Source organism: Leucoraja erinacea, chromosome 30, assembly GCF_028641065.1.
Source record: "Leucoraja erinacea ecotype New England chromosome 30, Leri_hhj_1, whole genome shotgun sequence".
Lineage (NCBI taxonomy): Eukaryota > Metazoa > Chordata > Chondrichthyes > Rajiformes > Rajidae > Leucoraja > Leucoraja erinaceus.
The window spans coordinates 15,929,848-15,955,652 of NC_073406.1; the positions used below are offsets into that span (position 1 = coordinate 15,929,848).

At 40.0% G+C, this 25,805-nt stretch overlaps 1 protein-coding gene across 1 annotated transcript in view; it reads right to left on the bottom strand.

Moving 5' to 3' along the window:
• cfap74 (cilia and flagella associated protein 74) overlaps positions 1-25,805 on the bottom strand; it is a 134,130-nt gene that overhangs the window by 66,534 nt on the left and 41,791 nt on the right. Inside the window, exons 8-17 of the mRNA XM_055659016.1 lie at positions 21,155-21,265; positions 20,435-20,537; positions 18,449-18,609; positions 14,778-14,994; positions 13,373-13,531; positions 11,192-11,362; positions 7,301-7,419; positions 4,648-4,714; positions 2,704-2,793; positions 1,214-1,360 (exon numbers count right to left, since the gene is read on the bottom strand). Of these exons, the coding sequence (XP_055514991.1) occupies positions 1,214-1,360; positions 2,704-2,793; positions 4,648-4,714; positions 7,301-7,419; positions 11,192-11,362; positions 13,373-13,531; positions 14,778-14,994; positions 18,449-18,609; positions 20,435-20,537; positions 21,155-21,265 (1,345 nt within the window). The remainder of the gene's footprint in view (positions 1-1,213; positions 1,361-2,703; positions 2,794-4,647; positions 4,715-7,300; positions 7,420-11,191; positions 11,363-13,372; positions 13,532-14,777; positions 14,995-18,448; positions 18,610-20,434; positions 20,538-21,154; positions 21,266-25,805) is intronic.

Genomic DNA, 25,805 nt, shown 5'->3' on the forward strand with positions numbered 1-25,805 from the left:
TTGTCAAAGTAATATCTTTCCCCTGATATTTACACCAAATGCATTCAAAGTCAGTAAATGACAGGTCCAGCGATACCAGAACGAGTTCTACATTCATGGTGAAGCCATGGCTGCATGTTTTTCTACATCTGTTACCAACTATTCAGTATCACCAAATGAGGTTTACATTCAAGCTTCTGAAATAAATCAATAAATATCACTTTGCGTACATTCAAAAGCAATTCAAACCATCATCAGAGTCAGGAAGTCAGGTTGCAGCTTTACAAAACTTTAGTTAGGCTGCATCTGGCATATTGTGTGCAGTTCTGGTCACCCCATTGCAGGAGGATGTGGAGGCATTGGAGAGGGTGCAGAAGAGGTTTACCAGAATGCTGCCTGGATTAGCAGTGGTGAAGAACAAGTTAGACAAACACAGAAAGTTTAAATGGGAGGAATGTACCAAGTTTTTTTTTTGGTAAGCCTTGAATGCACCGCATCGTAATGTTTAAGAGTAATTTAGACAGGCACATGAATAGGTGGAAAATAGAGGGACATGGAACAGAGGGTGATGATGGAAGTAGGTACGATGATGGTGATTTAGCGGCATAGTGGCGCAGCGGTAGAGTTGCCACCTTAAAGCGCCAAGGACCCAGGTTCAATCCTGACTACGGGTGCTGTCTGTATGGAGTTTGTACGTTCTCTCTATGATCATGTGAGTTTTCTCCAGGTGCTCCTGTTTTTTCCCACACTCCAAAGACGTGGAGGTTTGTAGGTTAATTGGTTTCTGTCAAATTGTAAATTCTCCCCAGTACGTAGGTTAGTGTTAGTGTATGGGGTGAGAACTCAGTGGGCCGAATGGCCTATTTACGTGCTGCATCTCTGAAGTCTAAAGAGGTTTTTAGACAAGCGAGTGAATATTCAGGGAATGGATGGATATTGATCATGTGCAGGCAGAGGAGATTAGTTTAGTGTGACATCATGTTGAACACAGACAGTGTGGGCTGAAGGGCCTGTTCCCCGTTCTGTACTGTTCGATGTTTTGTTTGATGTTAACAAACTGATCGGCATCATTCTTTTGACACTTGGTATGGCAGCCAGACATTGAAGGAACTCTTATATCACCTGAGATTGACACAAAATGCTGGAGAAAGTCAGCGGGACAGGCAGCATCTCTGGAGAGAAGGAATGGGTGACGTTTCAGGTCGACACCCTTCTTCAGACTGAGGATGCTTACCTCTGTTGATGCCGATGAAGTGAAATCCATTTGCAGAAACTCAAATAGACTGCCCTGCGCACCACGATTGGTCAGAGTTATAGTTTGTATACTCGTTTCACCCACAACTTGAGGCCCAAAATCAACAAATGTTCTATCCACAGAAAGCTGCATGAACCAATAAAAAGTAATTATTCAATCCATGCTCAAACAGCACTTTACAAAGTATATATAAATATATTCCTTTAAATGCAGACTCAAGATAACACTATATGATAACACAGCAAACTGCAATGTTGTGCTATATTCAATGTAATTTAACACCTTTTACCTGCCAATACAGTGAATGTGGTTTGGAAAAAATATGTTTACCCATTGTTTTCCCTCCACTTTTGAGAGGCCGAGACATTTTGAGATATAAACTAGAAATGTATGTATGTCCTATTGCCTTATGACTGCTTGATACACAGATATCCAGGCAGAGAGGCTTGCTGGTCACAATTTGGGAGGGTTTAAACTAGAAAGGCTGGGGTGTGGGAACCAGAGCAGTAAGTCAGCAGATGAAGTGATCGAGGAGAGGTTTGAGTAAATCTAATAGTATGTCTAATAGAAAAACAGGCAGGAATATTATAGTTCATAGCTTCCTGAAATGGAAGCATGTGGATAGGGTGGAAAAGAAGGTGTGTGGCATGCTGGAGTTTATCGATTTTAAAAATTGGGAAGTCATGTTGCAACTGTATAAAACTATGGTTAGGCTACATTTCTGTTCACCACAATATAGGAAGGATATGGAGGCTTTAGAGAGGATGTGCAAGAGGTTTACCAGAATGTTAGCTGAAATATTAGCTATAAGAAGAGAATGGACAAATTCATTGTTTTCTCTGAAGAATCAGAGGCTGAGCAACCTGATGGAAATATATAATATTATGAAAGACATACATAGAGTTTTTTCCCCAGGGTGGAAATGTCAAATACTAGACGACGCAGGTTTAAGGTAAGGGAGGTTGAAAGGAAATGTGAGAGGCAATTTGTTTTTTTTTTACACAGAGAATGGTAGGTGCCTTGAATATGCCGCCAGGGCAATAGATATGATAGGAATGTTTAAATATAATTTATATAGGCATATGAGCAGGCAGGGAATAGAGAGATATGGACCAGGTTTAGGCAGATGGGTTATGTTTAATTTGGCATCATGGCATAGTGGGCCGAAATATCTGTTCGTAAACTCTATTGTATTGTGTTCTAAGTTCAGGCAGAATAATGCTGATGCTGTTATACTGGTCTTTCTCAGATAAAGTGGATGTCCCAGTGGATGTGTTACGAGGTAAGCAGGTATGTGGCTGCACGTGCCACCCTGGCGAGAACATCTCAGTGAGATATCCAGGGACAGACACTACAGTTTCTGAATGCCAACCGGACATGGTTCGACAAAATAATGTGTGAAAAGTTCCTCTGTCTTAAACGCTATAAACAACATGATATAGAAGCAAATATTTTGTGCCGAAACTTACGTCACATTTTTTTGTCGTGCATTTAAGCGGAACGGTAAAGGATCCTGTTTGAGTCCGGAACATTATTTCTCCTTCAAGATCTGTATTTTGCTGTGTTCAAATCATAAAATAAATAGATTCCTCATAGATTTATACATTCTCATTTTTTATTTAACTGTTTTCTCCAATAACTGCTACTTAAAAAAATATTTTTCCATTCCCCTCTTTAAACATTTATGTTTCTTTTTAAATCTGTTGCTGTCAGTTTTTGTCACTAGCTTTTCCTGCCTTCTCTCCTCACCTGTCTGCTAAATCATGTCAGTACCCACGTTTCCTGTTGTGTGTGTGTGTGTGTGTATATATAGAAACATGCAGAGAGAAAAAAAAATCAGCAACTGTTAATGTGGCTACCCTTTGTGGGTGGAAGCAAGAAGAAAAGGAAATGGCAGGGAAATTAAACAAATAAACTATTTTGTTCTTCATGGAAGACTTTGCCTGATATGCTCAAATTCTCTGAAGCATAAAAACGTCTTCCAATTTAATTCAATGCTTTAGAACATTTCAAAGATGTGTCTGGCAAAATATAAACACAGGATGAGATAAATTAGATAATGCAATTTAGTTTAAAGGTACATTTAATCACTAACTTGCTATATGCAAGTCTTAATTGGGACAGTTGCCATCACAATATTAAATTATTTAAAAACAATTATAGAAATGATGTGAATTGCTGTCACAGTTCATCACTGCACAAATATACCAAATTACATTCTTAATCTATGTGGCTATTTCCATGCCTTCTAATATTAATTCTTTCTTTTAATGTTCTTTTATATAATGCGTTCAAAGATCATTTAACATATGTGTAGTTAGTTAGTCCTACATTTAGTAATTGAACAGAAAGGAAACATTTCATAAGGTAAACAGAATATTTTGGATTAGTTTTATGGATAAATCGGTCTCTAAGTCTAGCAAAAGGATTTGAGTATAGGAGCAGGGAGGTTCTACTGCAGTTGTACAGTGTCTTGGTGAGACCACACCTGGAGTATTGCGTACAGTTTTGGTCTCCTAATCTGAGGAAAGACATTCTTGCCATAGAGGGAGTACAGAGAAGGTTCACCAGACTGATTCCTGGGATGTCAGGACTTTCATATGAAGAAAGACTGGATAGACTCGGTTTGTACTCGCTAGAATTTAGAAGATTGAGGGGGGATCTTATAGAAACTTACAAAATTCTTAAGGGGTTGGACAGGCTAGGTGCAGGAAGATTGTTCCCGATGTTGGGGAAGTCCAGAACAAGGGGTCATAGTTTAAGGATAAGGGGGAAATCTTTTAGGACCGAGATGAGGAAAACTTTTTTCACACAGAGAGTGATGAATCTCTGGAATTCTCTGCCGCAGAAGGTAGTTGAGGCCAGTTCATTGGCTATATTTAAGAGGGAGTTAGATGTGGCCCTTGTGGCTAAAGGGATCAGGGGGTATGGAGAGAAGGCAGGAACAGGATACTGAGTTGGATGATCAGCCATGATCACATTGAATGGCGGTGCAGGCTCGAAGGGCCGAGTGGCCTACTCCTGCACCTATTTTCTATGTTTCTATGTTTCTAAAGTCAAACCAATCAAAAACAAATCAAAACGATTGAGCATCTCCACAAGAAATTATTTTCCTATAAACATATACTCTGTGAATGTCATAAGGCTTATCAAAACCCCGTACATGTATTATTGGCACTGTCCTCACACTCTTACTTCATGTCACACAGAGTAACAAATTCAACAATATGTTTGTGACCTGCTTAATGATAAATGCTTTCATTTGGGGCATTTCTGGAGGAATGTTTCCAACAACGTCACAGAATAGAATTAGTTATGAACTTACCTGGAGAAAACATTCCAGTGATTCGTTTTACTATGACTGATGAATGCAACTTATTTAATATACATATTAAATGCACATTACTTCTTACCATGGGTTTGAAAATTACTGTCATCTCACAGGACATGCCAGCTGAAACTGGGCCAGGAGGCTTGAATCTAGGAGTAAAAATGTGATACATTGGGAAGCTTTAATAAATATGTTTCATCACAATGAAAAACAAAATAGTGTTTTTCAAACCAATATTAAATAATTGGCTTTAAGAACAGAGGTGAACACTCTTGTTAACTTTTTCTCAGCTTTCAAACTCTTTCCACTGTGATTGATCATGGCTGTGAAGATAGCCAAACAAGTTTTCCCTGATGCAATGATGCACAGAGGTGCATGTGCTTTATTACAAAAATAATGGGGATGTGAATGTCATTGGGCAGTGCTATAAATATTAACCTCCCCCAGCTTACACCCACTTAACTTCCATGTCTGTAGACATCATTGTAAATCTGCTCTTAATTACAACCTGGAGCAAACAACAACGTGCTGGAGGAACTCAGCAGGTCAGGGAGCATCTGTGGAGGGATCAGACTGAAATCTGAAGAAGGCTCCCATCCTGAAGCATCATCTGTCGATTCTCTCCACAGATGCCGCCTGACCTGCTGAGTTCCTCTAACACTGTGTGTCTTTCTCACAATTCCAGCATCTGTAGTTCCTTGTGATCCAATTACAAGCATTCATTCTGTGCTGGAACCCATGGCCAATACCACTCCGTACCTTTCCCACACCCATAATATTATACATTCTCTACCTATTCCATCCACACAAATCACCAGTAAACATTCGCTAGTTGCCACACAGTTTCTGAAAGCAATTTAGAAATGGTTGTCAGTGTTAATTGATTTGTTGATTTACTTTGATGTGTGTTTGAGTAGGTTATAACAAATAACATATAGCAAATAACATTTGCTATGTCGCTCTTCCAGAGAGATGCTAAATGCATTTTGTTGTCGCTGTACTGTACACTGACAATGACAATTAAAATTGAATCTGAATCTGAATCTGAATCTTTATAAGAAGCCTGTGCCAGGTCTGTCACACTGCCACAAGGAAGGAGCAGCAACCTTTGAAATGATCGACAATTACTGAAACAAATAATCGGGATGCTGGATGGGTTGGACAACTAGCTTGAACGTTTCCTCCAGTTTCAAGCAATACTTCCCCTACCCTCCCTCTCTTTCCTCTGTACACTTTTACTCCTGTGTGCACACATTTCCCCCCACCACCCAAGTCACCATGCTCCTGTCCCTTCCCTCACATGGTGGTTTACCAAGCAGCATCCTTAGAGAATATGGACAGGTGACGTTTCGGGTCGGAACCCTTCTTCAGACTGAAGGAGACCTGAAATGTTACTTATCCATGTTCGCCAGAGATGCTGCCTGACCCACCGAGATACTCCAGCATTTTATGTCTCTCCAGGGATGAGTGAAGGTTCACAATAGGTCCATGGCAGACATTATATCCCTGGCCCTACACTCATCCCTGGAGAGACTCAAAATGCTGGAATAACTCGTCTGCCTGACTCGCTAAGTTACTCCAGCATTTTGTGTATTTCCTTGGTAAATGATCATCTGCAGTTCCTTCCTACACATTTCAACTGCTCCAATGCTCTCCAACACAACGACCACGTTTTAAACCAGACTCGCATTTTCACACCTTACCACTCCATGTCTCAGGGTCTCCCTCTCCTCTGATTCTCAGTCTGAAGAACAGGCAGCATCACTGGAGAGAAGGAATGGGTGACGTTTCGGAGTCAGTCTGAAGAAGGGTCTCGACCCAAAACCTCACCCATTCCTTCTATCCAAAGATGCTGCCTGTCTCGCTGAGTTACTCCAGCATTTTGTGGCTATCTGCAGTTCCTTATTTCTACTCATCCCTGGAGTATCTGGCAGCAAGGGCACCTACCTCAGATTCCAATTTATTGACTATAGTTCTGCAAACACAAACCATTAATGGAGCTTTACTCAATTTAATTGGTAATTATTAATTATATCTGAAACATATGAAGCAATGAACTGCAAATCTTAGAAGTTACCATCGACAAACTGAGACGCCTCCATCAACCAGGACTTCAGTAAGTAAATGGATCTTATTTGCAGAACTGCTTTCAGGCAGCTTAAACTGTGCCTATGAAGAGGTGAACTTGTATCTCAGCAATAGGATCAACACAATCACAGCAACAAGAGCATGCAACACAGAAATACATAAGACCTTCATATTTTCATAAATGAGATATTTCCATTAAAAAAATCACTTGTGAAATCTGTTGGATTACTTTCACCTTTAAAAGCTCTATTACATTTTAATGGCGTCACGCTATAACCATCTAGGCTTAAATCAATAATACATTTCATGCTGGGATAAAGAGGATGATTTTAATCTTAATGTGAAGGGACGTAATCATAACGGCACATGAGGCTCACTCGATCTGATGGCAACACACAGTGCTGGGAACACCCAGATGGCTAGGCAGCATCTATGGAAAGGAAATCCGGAACCAGGGGCCTCAGTTTTAGAATAAAGGGGAGGCCATTTAAGACTGAGGTGAGAAAAAACTTTTCTCACCTGTTATTGTATCTGCCTCAACTACTTCCTTTGGCAGCGCTATTACAATTTTGTCTCAAAAATAGTCTAAATTTCATATCTCTGCTTGAAAGTGATGAGACATTCTCTTAGTTTTATCTAATACTCACTCTATTTCAATGAAGTCTTTCAAGTGTTCACTGATGTCAATCAGTTTACAGTAGGTGATGCCATATGAAGCATTTATTAGCGTCACTCTTTTCTTGTATGTTTTTCCAACATCAAAGTTCTAAAATTTACACCAATAATATGATTGTTACCATTTTGTATCAATTAATGTTGTACACTAAACTGTAACCAAACAAAAAGCTGTGATTTTCAACATGCTGGGTGGGCTGTTGCGAGACACCAATAAGAAAATCAAAAGACGTCTGAATTAACAGTACAAGATGTAGGATAAGGTAAGCCTGAATAACTGTCAGCATCTTGTAAGGTACAAGGACACATCATCTGATCTGCGTTAGGACCAGGGTTACTTCGCTCATAACAATTTTTTGGATTGATAACTTTGGACACAAGTTGAATTGAAATTGCTTATGAAACTTGTCATTATTATTCTGCAGTTCAAATTAAATTGTACTGAATCTAATCTATACCATAAAATCTACAAAATCCAATTATTTTATAAACAGTCTGAAGAAGGGTCCCAACCCGAAATGTCACATATACATGTCCTCCTGAGATGCTGCCTAACCCTCTGAGTTACTCAGTGGGTCCGTTCATAAGTTCCAGGAGCAGAATTAGGCTATTCGGGTAATCAAGACTCCACCATTCAATCATGGCTGATCTATCTTTCCCTCTCCATCCCATTCTGATGCCTTCTCCCCATAACCCCTGTAATCCTACTTTATCAACTCTTTGTGCTTTAGGTGTCATTCTGAGAGTTTTGTAGAGAAAAGAGAGTAACTTTAGGTGTGAAGTAAACAATGTTGGTAAATTTCCAGCTTTACGTGAACATGGACATCATTTTCCTTTTACTTTCTTAAAACATTTGAATGGATATATGCTCACCTGCTTGAATCGAGGATCTTACACCTCAGTAGGAGCACAGGATACAATTTAAAATGGGCAAAATAGAACAGACATCTGCAAGATATGAACTGAGGTCATCCACTTTGGTGGCAAGAACAGTAAGGCAGATTATTATCTGAATGGAGTCAGATTGGGAAAAGGGTATGTGCAACAAGACCTGGGTGTGTACATCAGTCACTGAAAGTAATCATGCAGGTACAGCAGGCAGTGAAGAAAGCAAATGGCATGTTGGCCTTCAATGCGAGAGGATTTGAGTTAAGAAGCAAAGAAGTCGCACTGCAGTTGTTTAGGACCCAGGTGAGATTGCACCTGGAGTATTGTGTGCAATTTTGGTCTCCCAATTTGAGGAGGACATTCTTGCTATTGAGGGAGTGTAGTGTAGTTTCACAAGATTAATTCCTGGGATGGTGGGACTTCACATATGATGAAAGAATGGGTCGACTGGGCTTGTATTCACTGGAATTTAAAAGAATGAGAGGGGATCTTATAGAAACATATAAAATTCTTAAAGGATTGGACAGGCTAGATGCAGGAAAAATGTTCCCGATGTTGGGGGAGTCCAGAACCAGGGGGTCACAGTTCAAGGATAAGGGGTAGGCCATTTAGGACTGAGATGAGGAACAACTTTATCACCCAGAGAGTTGTGAATCTGTGGAATTCTCTGCCACAGAAGGCAGAGGAGGCCAATTCACTGGATGTTTTCAAGATAGTTAGATTTAGCTCTTAGAGTTAAAGGAATCAAGAGATATGGGAAAAAGCAGGAATGGGGTACTGATTTTAAATGATCAGCCATGATCATATTGAATGGCGGTGCTGGCTCAAAGGGCCGAATGGGCTGCTCCTGCACCTATTTTTCTATGTTCTATGGTTCTAACTCAGAGTGTCTGGTTTAATCCTACAATACATGTGGATTTCATGATCTATAAAGCACTTTGGAATGTCCTGAGAATGTGAATAGTGCTAAAGAAATGTAACTGTTTTCTTTTGGTCCATCGTATAATAAAGATATCAGGGTTATTCGAAATGTACTTTGATATCTTGATGAGGGAATTAATTACACTGCGGGAATAAACCTTCAAGGCAGAGTGTATTTTTTGGATCCATAACTTGTGTAAAATCTTTGGACATTTCAAATTGTTGTTCTCGGTGTAATGTTTGCGCAGCTCAAACAGCTCAGGATGCACAAGCACTTACTGACATACCATTAAAATATTTTAATTGGAAGGTCATTCACCAGTCCACAGAAGAAAAGATTCTTCCAATCTAATGCATTTCCTCGGGCTTGTTAATGTTATACTGATGTTCTCTAGCTCTATATTCAGACTCCAAAATAAGTAAAGTGCCCCCAATCTACATTATCCACAAAGATGTGATGCAAAGGAAAATGTTGTGAAGTTTACTGAACTGATCAAATGAGCAGTGAGAAATGAGATTGCCAGGGAAGTGATAATTGGAAGAAGGTACATCAGCATGAAGTCGCAGACTGGCAGAAAATCACCAGCAGTGCATCCACATAAACAAAATTAGCAGGAGTCAATAGAAGGCAGCCAACTCAACCAAAAAAAGAAACTGGGATAGCAGCCATGTTCCCTGAGTGAATGCTGAGCTGTGCTCAATACTTTTTATTGCTGAAGGTACACAAAAATGCTGGAGAAACTCAGCGGGTGCAGCAGCATCTACGGAGCGAAGGAAATAGGCAACGTTTTGGGCCAAAACCCCTCTTCAGACTGATTATTTTCAGACTGATCAGTCTTTTATTGCTGATATTGTTTTACTTATCACCATGTTGCAAAGGAGCAAAATCCACTAAATTGCTATTATTTTTTTGATGCAACATTATGAACATTCAACACATTATGACACGCTCTTGAGATTTAATTTTTTATCATGCAGGGCTGTGCACAGCTGAGGTGATTGTAGGTGTAACACAAAGTCAAGCAAAACTATGCGCCATTGTCAGAAAGGGGCAGCCAATGTAGAAGACACATGGAACTGCAGATGATGGAATCTTGAGCAGAGCATAAAGTGCTGGAGGATCTCAGCAGGTCAGCAGCGTCTGAGGAGGGAATGGATGGGCAACATTTCGAGTCGATATGCTTTTTCCGGCTGATTCAAGCATCCAAGATAGGCCAGTTTGGGGGATAGACATTGTATGGTGCGATATTGAGTGTGAAGATCATAAGTGCCCAAGAGGTCTGGGATAAGAACTCAGATTTAAATCAATTGATTTTTTAGGGCAGCTGGAAAGGATGGAGGTTCAAGTTTATGAATCTCAGCGATGCAAAACAGAACCTTTGTAATTCTTAGAATAGCTTTTGACAGCATTCTCCTTCCCATTATAAAATACACTCTGTTTTTGAACAAAGATGTCCTATTTCTTTACATTTTTGCTCTTCCATATGAATGAAGTGAATATTTATATTTTTTCTGTACCTACAACTATCAGCCAACAACACCTTGTAGCTGAACTGACAAGTGTTTTTAGTTGTAGAACACACAACTATGTTTATGAACCTACAATTATTAGTTATTGAATAATTAAATGAGCATCAATCATTTAATTCATAATCAAATGATTACTTTGTTGTCCGTATAATTAAATCATTACTTGTATAAACTGTTTAGTTTAAATAAATAACTAAATTCATTTAAATCAATCCTTTAATTTAAATAATGAAATTGTTATTTAATTTTAATAAAATTATGATTTAATTTTATTAAATGATAATTAAATATTATTTATTTGTATAAACTAATTTAATGAACATTATAAAACAGAAAATCCTGGAAATACACGGCATGTCAGCCCGCATAGTAGGAAGGCAAACAGCATTTCAGGCCAAACACAATTCAATAGAACTTATTCTGCTAAGTATTTTCAGCAATCTCTGTTTTTATTTTAGATCCCCAGTGTCTGCATTTTATTTTATTTTATTTTAAAGGATTTGCGTTGACTCTGTAACACCCACCTCAAAGTGAACGACACCGGGCTTGCTATAGAATGGACAACCTTTGAATTCGCGGCCAGCTGCCACTTGTTTCTTCATGATCCCATTTCTCTGTCTCTCCAGTTGTCGTTCAAAAATGTCTTGCTCCATTTTAGAGGCCCCTGTGATGAGATGTTTGTTGATGGGTTCATCCTTAACATGACATAGGAAGGAAATCAACAGGTGGCAACAACATCCGAAAATTTGAAGCTTGTATATTCATCATACTTTAGACTTTACTCTAGACTTTAGAGATGCAATGTAGAAACAGGCTCTTCGGCTGACTGAGTCTGCGCCAACCAGCAATCACCCCATACTCTAACGCTATCCTATGAACTAGGGACAATTTACAATTTTACTGACGCCAATTAAGCCTCAAACCTGCACGTCTTTGGATTGTGGGAGGAAACTGGAGCACCCAGAGAAAACTCATGCGGTCACGGGGAGAATTACAAAGTCCATACAGACCGTATCCTTAGTCAGGATTGAACCTGGGTGTCTAGCTCTATAAGGCAGCAACACCTCAGACCACTCATGGTTTCTTTTTTTAAACCTTTAAAACAAGATTCAGTTGATGCTAATATATTTCCATAATGTTAATCCCCCTAAATGTTGTACCCTTTATCCTTTATCTTTGCGCTGTGGATTCTTAGGCCCCCTTCGGTCATGGCTGACCATGGGTGTCTCCAGGGTGCTATTCCCTATATGGGGAACACCTGTGCGTGACTTTGTTTAACGTGGGGAGCCTGGTGCACAGACAGACCCGGGTCAGGATCCAGTGGCATGGAGTCCAAGACGACCGGAGACCCTTTTCTGCTGCTGCCTTCCCAGCCGTTGTGACGCTCCACTAAGGTCAGCCAACGTCTTCCGTCTGTTCCACCCTTGTGGTTTTGGTTGGATTGCTCTTTGTCAGAGACCTCCCCCCTCGACCTTACCACCATGGGTGGCCCTACCAGGAGCATATCTCTCAGGATCGCTCTCAGGATCTCAGGTCCACACAAATTTCTCCACCACGACAAGGTGACAATCCACTGTGGATAGTTTGATTGTATTCATGTGGAGTCTTTTCTTTGATTGAATAGTGAGCAAGCAAAAGCTCTTCACTGTACTTCGGTACACATGACAATAATAAACTAAACTAACCAAAAAGACCAGGAGAACTATAGGGTATATTGTATATGACAATTGAACCGCTTGACTCTCGGGTAAAAATAATCTCATTTCGGGTTGATCGCACTCTGACAACAGTTATGTTGAAAATACAGACACCCGAGTCAAATATGATGCATTAAGTCAGCACAGTGATTTGAAGATATTTAATAAATTGTTCAAGTACAGCAGACTATACAGTATATCTAAACATCATCATTTCGTCCAAAGGCATATCAGTTTAAAATGCCAATGATTTCACACCAAAGCTAATCTTATTATGAATTTCAAGAAGACCCAAAGCGGGGTATGTAGGTTAATTGGCCTCTGTAGTTTGCCCCTCGGGTGTAGGGAGTGGATGTGAAAGTGGGATAACATGGAATTAGTGTGAACAGGTGACTGATAGTCAGAGTGGACTCGTGGGCTGAAGGGCCTGTTTCCACGTATCTTTTAATTCAATTAAATTCACAATCCATAAATTCCAGGACACCATTTAATTGCGGTTATATCAATTTCAACTGTTCTTAATTTTATTGCAGGTGAAGCATTTATATATTTCATTCATATTTGGTATAGCTTAATAAATAACAATGAATTGTAATCAAAGTCCTTCTCATTAACATCTCAAAATTATTTCTGAATCTGTATTTCTGAATTTTAAAACTAATATCTCAAGTAAAAAACAAACGAAGTAATCGAAGAAAAAGGGAGGAAATGGTTGATCAGAACATTTAATGAGCAGAATGTCCTTTCACAAGTCATAATTGTAGATTATTACACAACTGGAAAAATAAGCAGTAGAATTCGAGTGTTTACCATCTATCCTATCAAGTGGTATCAGTGTATTAGGACACGAAGCCTGATAGAAAGGTCATTCATGTGACAGTTCTGCGCACCACTATCACAATTAGTTTAGACTATGCTTAGATGCTACAGGCCGTCCTTTACAAGGTATAATTTAAGTGGAAAGTTAAATTTAAATTTTCTGTCTGAACAAGCATTCTCCTTTTTTACCTTGCATTGTTTCTGATCATAAACCCAAAGTCCAGAAAATTCAGGCTGATTAAGACTTTCATCCTCCTCGTAGTTGTCTTGCATCTGATAATCTAGATTTTGATCTGTGGCAGTTTCTTCTTCATCTGAATCTGGCGATGCAGATCTGTATCCTTTTGGCTTACAATAGAAACACATTGATTAAAGCTTATTCTGTGTGATTGATCACAGTAGAGTTTGATAATTATGCTCCTACATCTACAAGACTGTCATGTAAGAAAGCAGCTAAAGCAGGATAGATATCGGTAGCTAACTCTATTCTACACTAATTGTTCGCGATTGGGTCTGTGGGATGGTTCCACAACTGGCAGCTACTTGAAATTCTATTCCTATGAACCTACATGCAAAGGAAAACACCAACCATGCACTGGGTAACAACTAGATCATAGTAAGGTGGAAGAGACCAACAGTCCTTGAGGTTCCATAACAACTACAGTGACCCAACTCACAGGAACAAGGCAGAGATATGAGTAACTGCAGATGCTGGAATCCTAAATAAAACATAAAGCACTGGAGTAACTCAGCACGTCAGGCAGCATCTTTTGAGAATATGGATAGGTAATGTTTCAGGTCAGGACGCTTCATCAGATTGGTTGTAGTAGTGGGATGAAGAAAGCTGGAGAAAAGGCTGGGGCATGACAAAGTCAGGCAAGTGGCAGATGGATACAGGTGAAGGGAGCTTAGATTGCAGATGGGTGCACAAAGGCTAAAGATGAAAAGGAGACCAAAGAATTTCAGATAAGGAGTGAAGAGGAATGACATGGAGCCATAGGGAGGAATATAGGTGGAGGGGGACTTGAGGGGGGGGGGGGGGGGGGGAAGGGGAGAGGAATGGTTGAAGAAGTGGGTGTGGGCTGAAGGTGGGAGTTACAAGAAAGGGGGGGGGGGGGTGTATCTGTGAAGAAAACTGCCTGCTCAATTTAAGGTTTGAATGATAAATGGGATGTAATATGTATTCTTATTCCTGAGCTTCCAGATTAAATGCACATTTAACTGAATGCCATTACCTAATGTCATGATTATTGAGATACATTTTTTATATTCAACTCAATTCTGAAAATATTGCTTAATGCGTTTTCCAGTATGCAGCATTTTTTTCAGCATAGTCAGAAAGCAAATGTAAAAGGCCTGTCCCACGAGCATGCGAATTGAGTTGAATGTACTGATTTGTCAGTAATTTTATAGCGGCTGGTGCAATTAACCAGTTAAAACATTTAACTTAGTGACATGATTTACTCGGATGGAAACCTTTGCTTGCAAACAAATAAACATAGTGTGATTAACTGCACACTATGTTGTCCTTGAGACTCTTGAAAGGCGCCCATAAAATAAATAAATTGTCTACCAACTGAACTATTTTACTTACTTCATTGACGGCAAGATAGTTCTTTTCATAGGTTTTCTCCAGGAATTGCTGCAATTTCTTTTTTGGTTTCCATACCACTGAAACAAAATGTTGCTTCTTTGATTTTTCTGCGAATAATATTGAACTGACTTGTTTCTTCCTTTCCATGTTGCTTTCCTCTCGAAGGATCTTAGCCATAATTTCTGCCTTCAAAAATTTCTGCTGCTCCGCAAATTCCCTGTCCAAACATCATGAGGATATGTCAGATCTCCAGTATAGAGTACATCCAAAACAACAGCATCAAAACACGTCACTTTGTCTCACTAGTCCATCCTCTTGTGGCATTGAAAGCAACCCAGTAAGGCTGGTAGGTTTCTTTCTCTGAATGGCGTCACTGAACCAGATAGATTCTTACAACATTCCAGTAGTTGTATTTTCTTTTTTTTAAAGTAAGGTTCAGACTACTAACTGAATTGCAATTCCACTCGGCAATGGTTAGATTTGAACTCTTGTCTCTGAGCTGTTTGTCTGGTCCAGTAACCTAACTGCTGCATCATCACTGTACCCTATAATTAAACAAAACTCCATACTTAGGAATTTTCCAGTAAGGGCATGGTTTGATAATTATCCTATTTCATTAGAGCTGAACTCTCATGATGGCTTCTCTGCACACGTGCAGTCTTGGATGGGATTATTATCAGCATGTTAAATCTAGTAAGGCAGCAAGTTGCTTCACTCTTTCTGTAGTGCAAGCACCAGAAGTAGATAAAACAGAACTCATTGCTTTTGTACTCAGACTGTAGTAAAAAACAAACCCAAATGTTTCATTTAAATTACTTTCTCAACCAATCCTAGCAGTTTCAAGCATTTGTTTACACATACAAACAGATTTGGGATGCTCTTTACCCTCTTTTATAATTGTACCCTTCACATTACATTGTATCAAGGAATGGGTTGTAGTGTGGTCTATTTTTAGATTAGATTAAAATTTTAATCAATTGTGATTTAATTAAATTCACAAGTAATGAGTTAATTTATAAAATGGTAACTACTATCAGTTATAAGCAGACCGGAAAGGTTAAGGGTTTACATGTGAAATTATTTGCAAATATAACTTGTGTCATTCTAATGCAAGGGAAACTTCTACAAAGATGAACAAAGTATAGCCCCTTGACCATCATCACATGGTTGATAAGTTTGTTATGTGGCACTCCATCAAATACTGTCCGAAAGTCCATCCATACAATGTTAACCACGTTGCTGTTGTTGGAAAAAATGCTTTTAATGTTGAAAAACATCCCCAGAAAACTTCACAGGCGTATTACCCAATAAAATATGACATCGTCATAAAAGGAGATATGAACGCATGTAATCGTAATCAAGGCAATGTGGAGGTTTCGCGGAGTGTATTAAAAGGGGAGCGATGGAAAGGTGGACGGGTTTAGTAAGTAAACTCCTGGGGTTCTAATGGCTGTTAGTGGTGGAATGGTTACATTTGGGAATACTCAAGACACCAGAACCTGAATAGCACAGTTCTGAAGGATTATAGGATTGGGGTAGATTACAGAGATAGGCAAGGAAAAGACTATGGAGGGATTTGAAATCTAAATCTGTGGCACTGCTGAATCGGATTGTCAAATTCAATTTTGAAAGTCCAGAAAAACGAAAAAGGAATCTTGTTAAAAGTGCAACAGAAATTCCTTTTTTAATTTTTTTTGTTCACATGAACAGACCAAGAATAAATGAAATAATCCCTTTCAGGGGTAGTCTCTGTCCCAATGTTGGTGGGATTGAAACCAAACCTGAACAGTTGCAAATAGACACACTAATGAAGCTGAAAATATAAAGGATGAAACTACTGAAGTGTAGCACTGAATCTCTCTTACTCATCAATTATGTATAGTCCCACGTTCTATCCCCAAGTGAAACAGCATGAAACAGATATGGTTTTACCATAGCCGCATTCCAGGCTCATTATTTGGATCTGTGCGTCCTATTAATATTCATTTCTCTCAGTTGAGAAACTATTTTTAGTACAAATGCACAGAGTTTGTAAGCTCGCTAAACACTGTGTTCATATGTCAGACCCAGTGTGTGTCTCCATATGTGGATTATTTCAAAGACAATTGGAACAGATTGCATGATACTGGTATTAAACAGTGGGTTGGAGTGTAGGCTGTTTATAGTTCAAATTAGTTGATAGCGGTTTAATTAAATTCACAAGTAATCAGTTAACTTATAAAATAGGAATTACCTTAAGCCAATATAAGGATAGAGATTTTTTTCAGCTTACATGTAAAATTCTATTTTTTTTACCAGTGTTAGGTTTAGCATTCTAAAGCAAAGAAAACTGCTACAAAGATGAACAAGGAATGTAGTTCACTGACTGGCTGCTAAAAGCTGCAAGGTGGCCTCAAATAAAGTCATTTAATTAAATAACTTTGGGGAATGCTTATCCCCACTCTATCTCTTTCTCACAGTCCCATTCTATTCATGCACAGACATGCCAACAATGAAGACAGGCTGCACATTCAAATTAATTTCTTGCCATTTGAATAGGTGCAATGAATGTCCTTCTAGATCATTGATTTTTATTTTCAGTTCGCACAGCCCTATACATTGGTCAAAGTATGCCACCTGTATAAAGCATCAACGAGATTTCTCGTAAAGTGAAGTGAATGGATACTGTTTGCATGAACCACACCTGCAGATTGCACTGCCACGAATGATCATGATTGCTTTTATATATGGAATATACAAGCAACTGTCCTCTACCTCCTGAGATTTTGCAGGAGAAATCCCTCTGCTTTCCTTGGAAGGTGTTGCTGCATTTTCTGTTATGCTATTTGCACTTTGAGTTACAGTAAAAGTTCTTTGAAATGAAGCATTAACCAATTTTCTCAATTTATGGATGCTGCATGGCTTAACAAACATTTGCAACACTTTTTTGTATTTGTTTCAGATATCCAATGTCTACAGTATTTTACTTATATATTTCTGTTTTTTGCATGGAGATGTTTTCAAATAGACTGCATCAATTTGCAACAGTTTAGTGTGCCAGTTTGCCGTTTGCTGTTCCATGCACTATTTTCTGTATCCTTCCTAAAATCTAACACATCTGCTCACATACTGATGGTGACCACCAGTTTTGATATCAGAGGTGCACATACTCCATTTGCTGAGCCTTGCTACAGAGCGATTTCTTTCTGTTGGATTCCATCCCCCACTCTCTGTTGTAATGTTTCAAACTCAAATTTTAAGTATTTTCTTTTTAATACTCTTTTTAAACTTATTATTATTTCCGCTTTGGAGAAACCACCAGTTTGAAAACCTAGAGAATACATAAAGGTATTACATAATCTCAAAATACTTATATGTATTCCTGGCAGTTAATGATTTATATGTTTAACAGAAAAGTGGAAATCCTCACCAAATTGCAAAGTAAGAATGGGATAACCAGTTGTTCAAGAAGGAACTGCAGATGCTGGAAAATCGAAGGTAGGCACAAAATGCTGGAGAAACTCGGTGGGTGAGGCAGCATCTATGGAACAAAGGAAATAGGCAACGTTTCGGGTCGACCCGAAACGTTGCCTATTTCCTTCGCTCCATAGACGCTGCCTCACCCGCTGAGTTTCTCCAGCATTTTTGTCTACAAAGGGATAACTGGGTTTGTTGAACGATCAGATACTCACTGTTTTCTTTTGTCCATTTCTTGCTGGTGCTTTTGATGGATCAGAAATTGTTGGGCAAATCCACTTTCTAAGACCTTGAATCCTTTCTCTTTCTCTTTCTCCTTTTGTCTTTCAATGGCAGCCCGAGCTTTCATCTTCAGCTGTATTGCTCGTTGATTTTCCTTAGTGAGAGACATTTAATTTTATGCAGAAACTTACTAATTATGAAAGCAGAAAAAGTTGCAACCTGCACTCAGTGTACTTCTGCTGCAAGACAAAACATGATCTGAACACTTGAACAAAGGTCTGGAGGAACTCAATGAGTCAGGCACCATCTTTGGAGGGATTGGACAGATGACGTTTCGGGTGGCGACAATCCTTTCCCTCCACAGATGAGGAGCCTTTTAATTTGCTCAAGATTCCATCATCTGCACGTCCTTGTGTCTTCATGATAGGAACACCATTTTGTGAACTTATCCATAGAACAAATGAAATACAAGGTCCTGATTTGAGGTAGCTGTCTCAGGCAGGAAATTGGTAAGAGCAATCATTTTGGTACTGGGGGGCATTCGCCAGGTTTCATGCATTTCATTACTACCCCTAAATCAGCTGGCCTGGATGGTGTTCCAGGGTGGTTTCTGAAATCGTGCTCCAATAGACCCGGCTATAGTCTTCCCCAACATCCTCAACCTCTCATTTTGAACAGTCTCCTGTTCCCATCTGCTTCAAGAAAACTTCTATCATTCCAGTTCCCGAGAAAGATAAAGTGACCCATCTAAATGACTGCTGCCCAGTAGACTTAAAATTAAGTGCAGCAAAATGCTTTGAAAGACTGGTCATGGCCCACTGGTAATATGCACTGGTTTTCTGGATAATCTTGATGCCTGCAACTGCGTACAGTAAAGATAGGTCTATGAGCAACGCCATCTTTCTTGCAATACGTTCAGCTCTAGATCATCTTGTCAATAAGAAAAACGATGTCAAGATGCTATTCATAGACTGCTGCTCAGTTTTCAGCACCATAAGGCCAAATAAGGGCCTAGTGGCCTCAGTCTACAATTGGCCTATGGACTTCCTGATCAGACAACCTCACCTATAGGAGGATGGTTGTGATTGTCAGATATAACTCCTCACTGCTCCAAGAATCACTGCAGAAGTTCTGTAAGAGTATTTTCTCGACCCAGCCATCTTCATCTGCTTCATCAACCATCCATCTTCATATGCTTCATCAATGCTCTACCTTCCTTCTTAAAGTTAGAATGGGGATGTTCAGTGATGATTGAACAATATTCAATTCTACTCATCACTTCTTGCCAAACGAAGCAGCCCATGCCTGCATGCAACAGGACCCAGACAACACTTAGGCATGGCCTGATTAGTAGCAAGTAACCACCAAATAACCCGCTGAGTTTCTCCAGCTTTTCTGTGTAACCACCAAATATCAGATACTGCCATTGCCAAATTACCTGCCATCAATATCCTTGGGGTCAGTATGGAGCAGAAACATAAATACCATAGTTAAAAGAGCAGGGCAGAGGCTGGGTATCTTAAATAAATTATAAAATGTAAGTACATTCGAATCAGCCTTAACCTTTGCTCATCGATAAATACTCAGAAGAAATTTAAATAAATGTGAAAGTAACTAAAACAATATTGATCACATAAATCTTCTTTCTTCTACAGTTTTCAGTTGTTATTATTTCTTTTTTTAAATTCCTTTGATCAATTGGAAATATTCCCGAACTCTGTTACATAACTGTATCCACTGCAATCCATGCATAATTCCCATATTCTCTGCGAGAAATACCTGATGTTCACTTTGATGGGTCGAATGAGATTGGAGCACATTGCTTTTGGAAACATGCATAAAACTATTCTAATTCATTCAGGTATGGCACAACACCATATCACCTTGATTTTTGATTGCTCTATGATTTAACGTATCAATTAATAAAAATACTGCACATTAGATTTCTTTATAAAGATAGCAATTAAAGCCCCATTTACTTGTTCAAACGCAATGTTCTTCTTCAGTGACAATACACTTTGCATCCTTTTATCCAGGTCTTCCCTTGTCTTCAGTTCTTTTTCAGTTTGTTCTTGACGAACTCTACGTTAAGAAACACCCCGATTTTTATTCAGTTAATTTTTAGATCAACTTCTATATATACAGCTTTTATTACTTTTTAGTGTTTAACCTGCTCTGTACCATTTCTGGCAGGAGCAATGATCACAAAAATGCCCAATAATAAATCAACTATTCCGCAATTATGAAATCCCCGAGCTTATTATTAAATCGTCCAGTTTCTGATTCCACAGCAGTTTTGATGGATTTCAGCCTGGGTTGCTTTAAGTGAATTATATCATAACAGCTAAATGAACACATTTATATGTTTCCATGTTTGAGAAGGTAATAATTAATTTATGCCTCCAGTGAAATAGAATCATTGCAGAATGCAAGAGAATTCTGCAGGATATCTCTAAATCTGCAATTCAAATGAAAGATTCAGAGCATTCAGACCAGAACATGATGAGACAAAATGAAATAATAACAATAATTGTGAACACTAAAGATAATAATAAGAAATAATTGGGATCATTCCATTTTAAAATCTCCCATTTACACTGGTTCCCATTTTCGAGTATTGGAAAAAGCAAAATGACAATATAGAATTCTTATAAATATAAAGAGTATTCTGTTTTATCAAGTCCGCCTGGCAGTTTTACCTAGCCATAGATTCTTTCAGAAACTGCATTGCCTTCTGGTTATACTTTTTAGCATTCTCGACTGCCTTCTTATGCTCCAGTTCTCGATCTTTAAGATCGTTCACAGGTTTCCTGTTCATGGATAGAAGATAATAAATATTAGCAATATAATTGATACAATAATATATAGTACATTATATTATATAGTATATTACAGTAATGCAATACAATATAATACAGTCACCTATACCTTCCATGAAGATTATTTACTGTCCTGGGAATCATTGGAGAACAATTTTGTGCAATTATCAACGCAATTTTCCTTTCTCACTCCTTCCATCTTTGCATTTCACTCCTCTTCTTCTCTCCTTATCTGACACTCTTTCATCTCCTTTTCACCTCTCGCCTTTGCCGAAAAGGTTACCATTCCAGGAAGCCATTCCCTCCACAGATGTTGCCTGACCCACTGAGTTCCTCCAGCATTTTGTGTTTTGCTCTTGATATTACTTAGAAGCATAGCTATCTAACACATCTCCCAACATGATCCCTGTCTTTTCCTCAGTGTATTGTGCTTTCTGTGGTGCTTGTGGTTTTTTTCCACTTTTCTCTTGAATCTGTACAGAACCTGTTTCGTACATGACAAAAGAGAATGAATAACAATGAAATGTAATTCTGGTTGTGCTTCCATATATTGCAATGACTCATTAAGGAATTACATTTTTTTAAATTTTAATAAGCTGAAAACAGTGGCATCAATTACACATGGTGGTAAGGTGACAATCTGATTTTTACTTTGCCTAATTTTCATCAGGAGACAGAAATCGAGGAAGATGCATAACCAATGGCCTACTTACTGACAATCAATTTTGTTTTGACTATAGAAATTAATATCATCTCCAACTGTTACTAAATGTATTAGTATCAGGAGACTCCTGAAGTAATAATACAAAATTAGGTTAGCGAAGAAGAGGAGTGAAATGTAAAGCTTGAGGGAGAGATATGGGTAGAAGGGCACAGAAGGGAGGGGAAAGGGAGGGGACGGTAAATAATCCTGATGTAAAAATATATAATTAGACTGTGCCAGTGCTTCTTTTGTAAAGAATCATCTACTTTTATAGGATAGTTATTAGGTTTGCTGCTTATTCCTAAATCCCAGAGGGTGACATTTTTTGTAAGCAGATGGACTCTTCCGACCTTTGAGAGAGGATCCTCCTTGGGTGCTTTGTGGTTCATCTGCTTACAGACAGGAGGAATTGTTATTTATAACATTTCTTGCTGAGTTTGGCTGGAAGGCCAGTTGGAAAGGCAACAAAATTACTTTGAAAATACAAACATTTCCTGATTTAGCCCATAAATAGAAAACTACATCAAGAAGCAGGCTGAGTGCAAAAGTATCTGAGGAGAAATTAAAATGAAAAAGAAGGAATGCAAATGAGCAAACATTAGCTACCAACGTTAATGGGAATCGATAAGAGTTCCATAGGTACACAGTCAAATGGCGGTACACGGAAAAATGAGGCGAGTTAAGAATAAAAATCAGTACTATACACTCCATCTCTCTTCACCAAGGAAGGTGGCACTAACCATAATCTTTCACTGCTCTTTGGATGCAGGAGGAGGAAGTGGGTTCAGTTATGTTGCCAGATGAGTGGTAGAATCAAATTCAATTACTATGTTGAAAGGCACTTAAGGTTTAGAAGGCTATGGTACTAATGTGGGCAAATTAGATTAGTGTAGAAGGACAACCTCACCATATCCATTCAATCTTGGCCTTTCATTATTTTGTAGGTTTCAATGAGATGCTGGTTTACAAAAAAATACACAAAAGGCTGAACTAATTCAGCAGGTCAGGCAGCATCTCTGCAAGACATGCATTGCTGATGTTTCGGGTCAGGACTCCTATCCATATCCTTCAGGTGATGCTGCCTGACCCACTGAATTACTCCAGCACTTTGTGGGGGGGGTTTTTCGGAGCAAAGTTTGCATGTTCTCACCATGGCCACATAGGTAGTCTCTGGGTTCCCCATGCAGTAAAGGAATATAGAATAGAATAGAATAGAATAGAATAGAATAGTTTCTTTATTGTCATTGTAACATGAACCATGTACAACGAAATTTAAAATGTCAGCCAGTCAGTGCAGCATTCAAACATTTCTAAAAGCTAACGATACATACAAGGTAAAATATTAAAGATAAACAACTAAATAAATATCACGGACAAAGCACGCATACACACCCAACCCTCCATCCTTCTGTCGATTCCACAGTTACCACAGTCCCTTAGTCTGTATCGCCCCTGCGTTCCTTGGCGGCTACATTTAGTGCTTTTATAGCAGTGGGGTAAAAACTGTTTTTTAGTCTATTTGTCCTTGTCCTTGTAGATCTGTACCGTCTGCCTGACGGCAACAGTTCAAACAGGGAGTGTCCGGGGTGGGAAATGTCCTTTATGATATTCTGGGATTTTTTGGTGCAGCGGGAACTGTGTAAGTCCTCCAAGGTAAGGAGAGGGCAGCCGACAATCCTCTGGGCGTTGTTAATGGCCCTCTGGAGCGCTTTCCTCTGAGCCGCTGTGCAGCTGGTGTACCACACGCATACACAGTATGTTAGTATGCTCTCAATGGAGCACCGATAAAAGGACAGCAGCAGTCTCTGAGTGATGTTATTCTTCCTGAGCACCCTCAGGAAGTGCAGTCTCTGCTGGACCTTTTTCAGCAGCGCAGTGGTGTTCACGCTCCACGTCAGGTCCTCCTCAATATGGATTCCCAGGAAGCGGAAATCCGCCACCCTCTCTACACAGTCCCCTCTGATAGTCAATGGTACCATGTCCGTTTTGTTCTTCCTGAAGTCTATTATTACTTCCTTTGTCTTTAAGGTGTTGAGGAGCAGGTTATTTTCTTCACACCACACTGTCAGCTGCTCCACCTCATCCCGGTAGGCGTACTCGTCCCCCCCGGAGATGAGTCCCACCACCGTAGTGTCATCCGCAAATTTGACAATGGTGTTGCTGTGGTGGGCGGGGGTGCAGTCATGTGTATAGATGGTGTAGAGCAGGGGGCTCAGTACGCAGCCCTGTGGAGAGCCGGTACTGAGGCTGAGGGCCGTGGATGTATGATGGCCCACTCTGACTCTCTGGCTGCGACCCGACAGGAAGCTATTTATCCACGTACAGGTGGAGTGTGGAAGTCCCAAGTCCCCCAGTTTGTCCACCAGTTTGTGGGGAAGGATGGTATTAAAAGCAGAGCTGTAGTCCACAAAGAGCATCCGCACGTAGCTCCCCCGCTGCTCCAGGTGAGACAGTGCAGCATGGAGAGCTGTGGCTACAGCGTCCTCTGTAGATCTATTTGCTCTGTACGCAAACTGGTGGGGGTCAAAGCTTCGGGGCAGAAGTGATGTGATATGACCCCGGACCAGTTTTTCAAAACACTTCATCACCACTGGTGTGAGTGCGACTGGCCGGTAGTCGTTGAGGCTGGAGATGTTGGTTTTTTTGGGCAAGGGGACTATGGTGGAGGACTTCAGACAGGGTGGGACAGTGGACTGGGCCAGAGACTGGTTAAAAATCCTTGTAAAGACTCCAGCCAGCTGGTCTGCGCAGTCCTTCAACACGCGTCCAGAGACGCCGTCAGGACCAGTAGCCTTCCTTGGATTTATGGCCCGCAGAGTGCGCCTCACCTCATGCTCCTCTATCTTGAGGGTTAGGCTGCTGCGGACCATGTGCTATGATGTGGCTGTCTCGGGTGGCTCCACTTCAAAGCGAGCAAAGAAGTGGTTCCGCTCCTCTGCCAGCGAGGCGTCACCTTCAACAGCTCCAAGGTTGGTCTTATAGTTGGTGAGATACTGGATCCCCTGCCACACCTGCCTGCTGTTATTACTGTCCAGGTGGTCCTCGATCTTCCTCCTGTAGTTTGATTTGGCCTCTCTGATGCCTCTCTTCAGGTTAGCTCCGGCCGTGCTGTATAAAGCCCTGTCGCCAGACCTAAAAGCGGTGTTCCTCTCTTTCAACAGCCGCTGGACCTCCCGGGTCATCCAGGGCTTCTGGTTGGGGTAGACCCGGATGCGTTTGTCCACTGTGACTGTGTCCATGCAGTTTTTAATGTAACACAGTACACTGTCTGTGAACACCTCCAGGTCCCGGTGTTCAAACACCTCCCAGTTGGTCCTGTCGAAACAGTCCTGCAGCTGCTGAGAAGCACCATCAGGCCAGGTTGTGATGGTCTTTGTAATAGTAGGAGCGGTTTTCCTGAGGGGGGCATATGCAGGAATTAAGAGCAGGGACATATGGTCAGACTGGCCCAGGTGTGGTAGTGGTCTAGCCCTGTAGCCCTGAAAATGTATTTGGAATATTAAGGGTAAAAAGTCATCACAGAAGATCCAGAAAAGATTTGTGAGACTGGTTCCGGGGATAAGGGAGGTACAACTATAAAGATAGTTCACAGAGGCTCGGAACACTTTCTTTGGATAAGGCTGAGAGAAGATTTGATAATATTGAAAAAAAAAAGAGAATTCTGGACGGACGTTAGACACACAGTGCGGAAACAGGCCCTTTGGCACACCGAGTCTACGCCGACCAGCAATCCCCATGCACTAACACTATCCTACACACTAGGAACAATTTACAATTTTAACAAAACCAATTAGTCTACAAAACAGTACGTCTTTGTGGGGAGTGTGG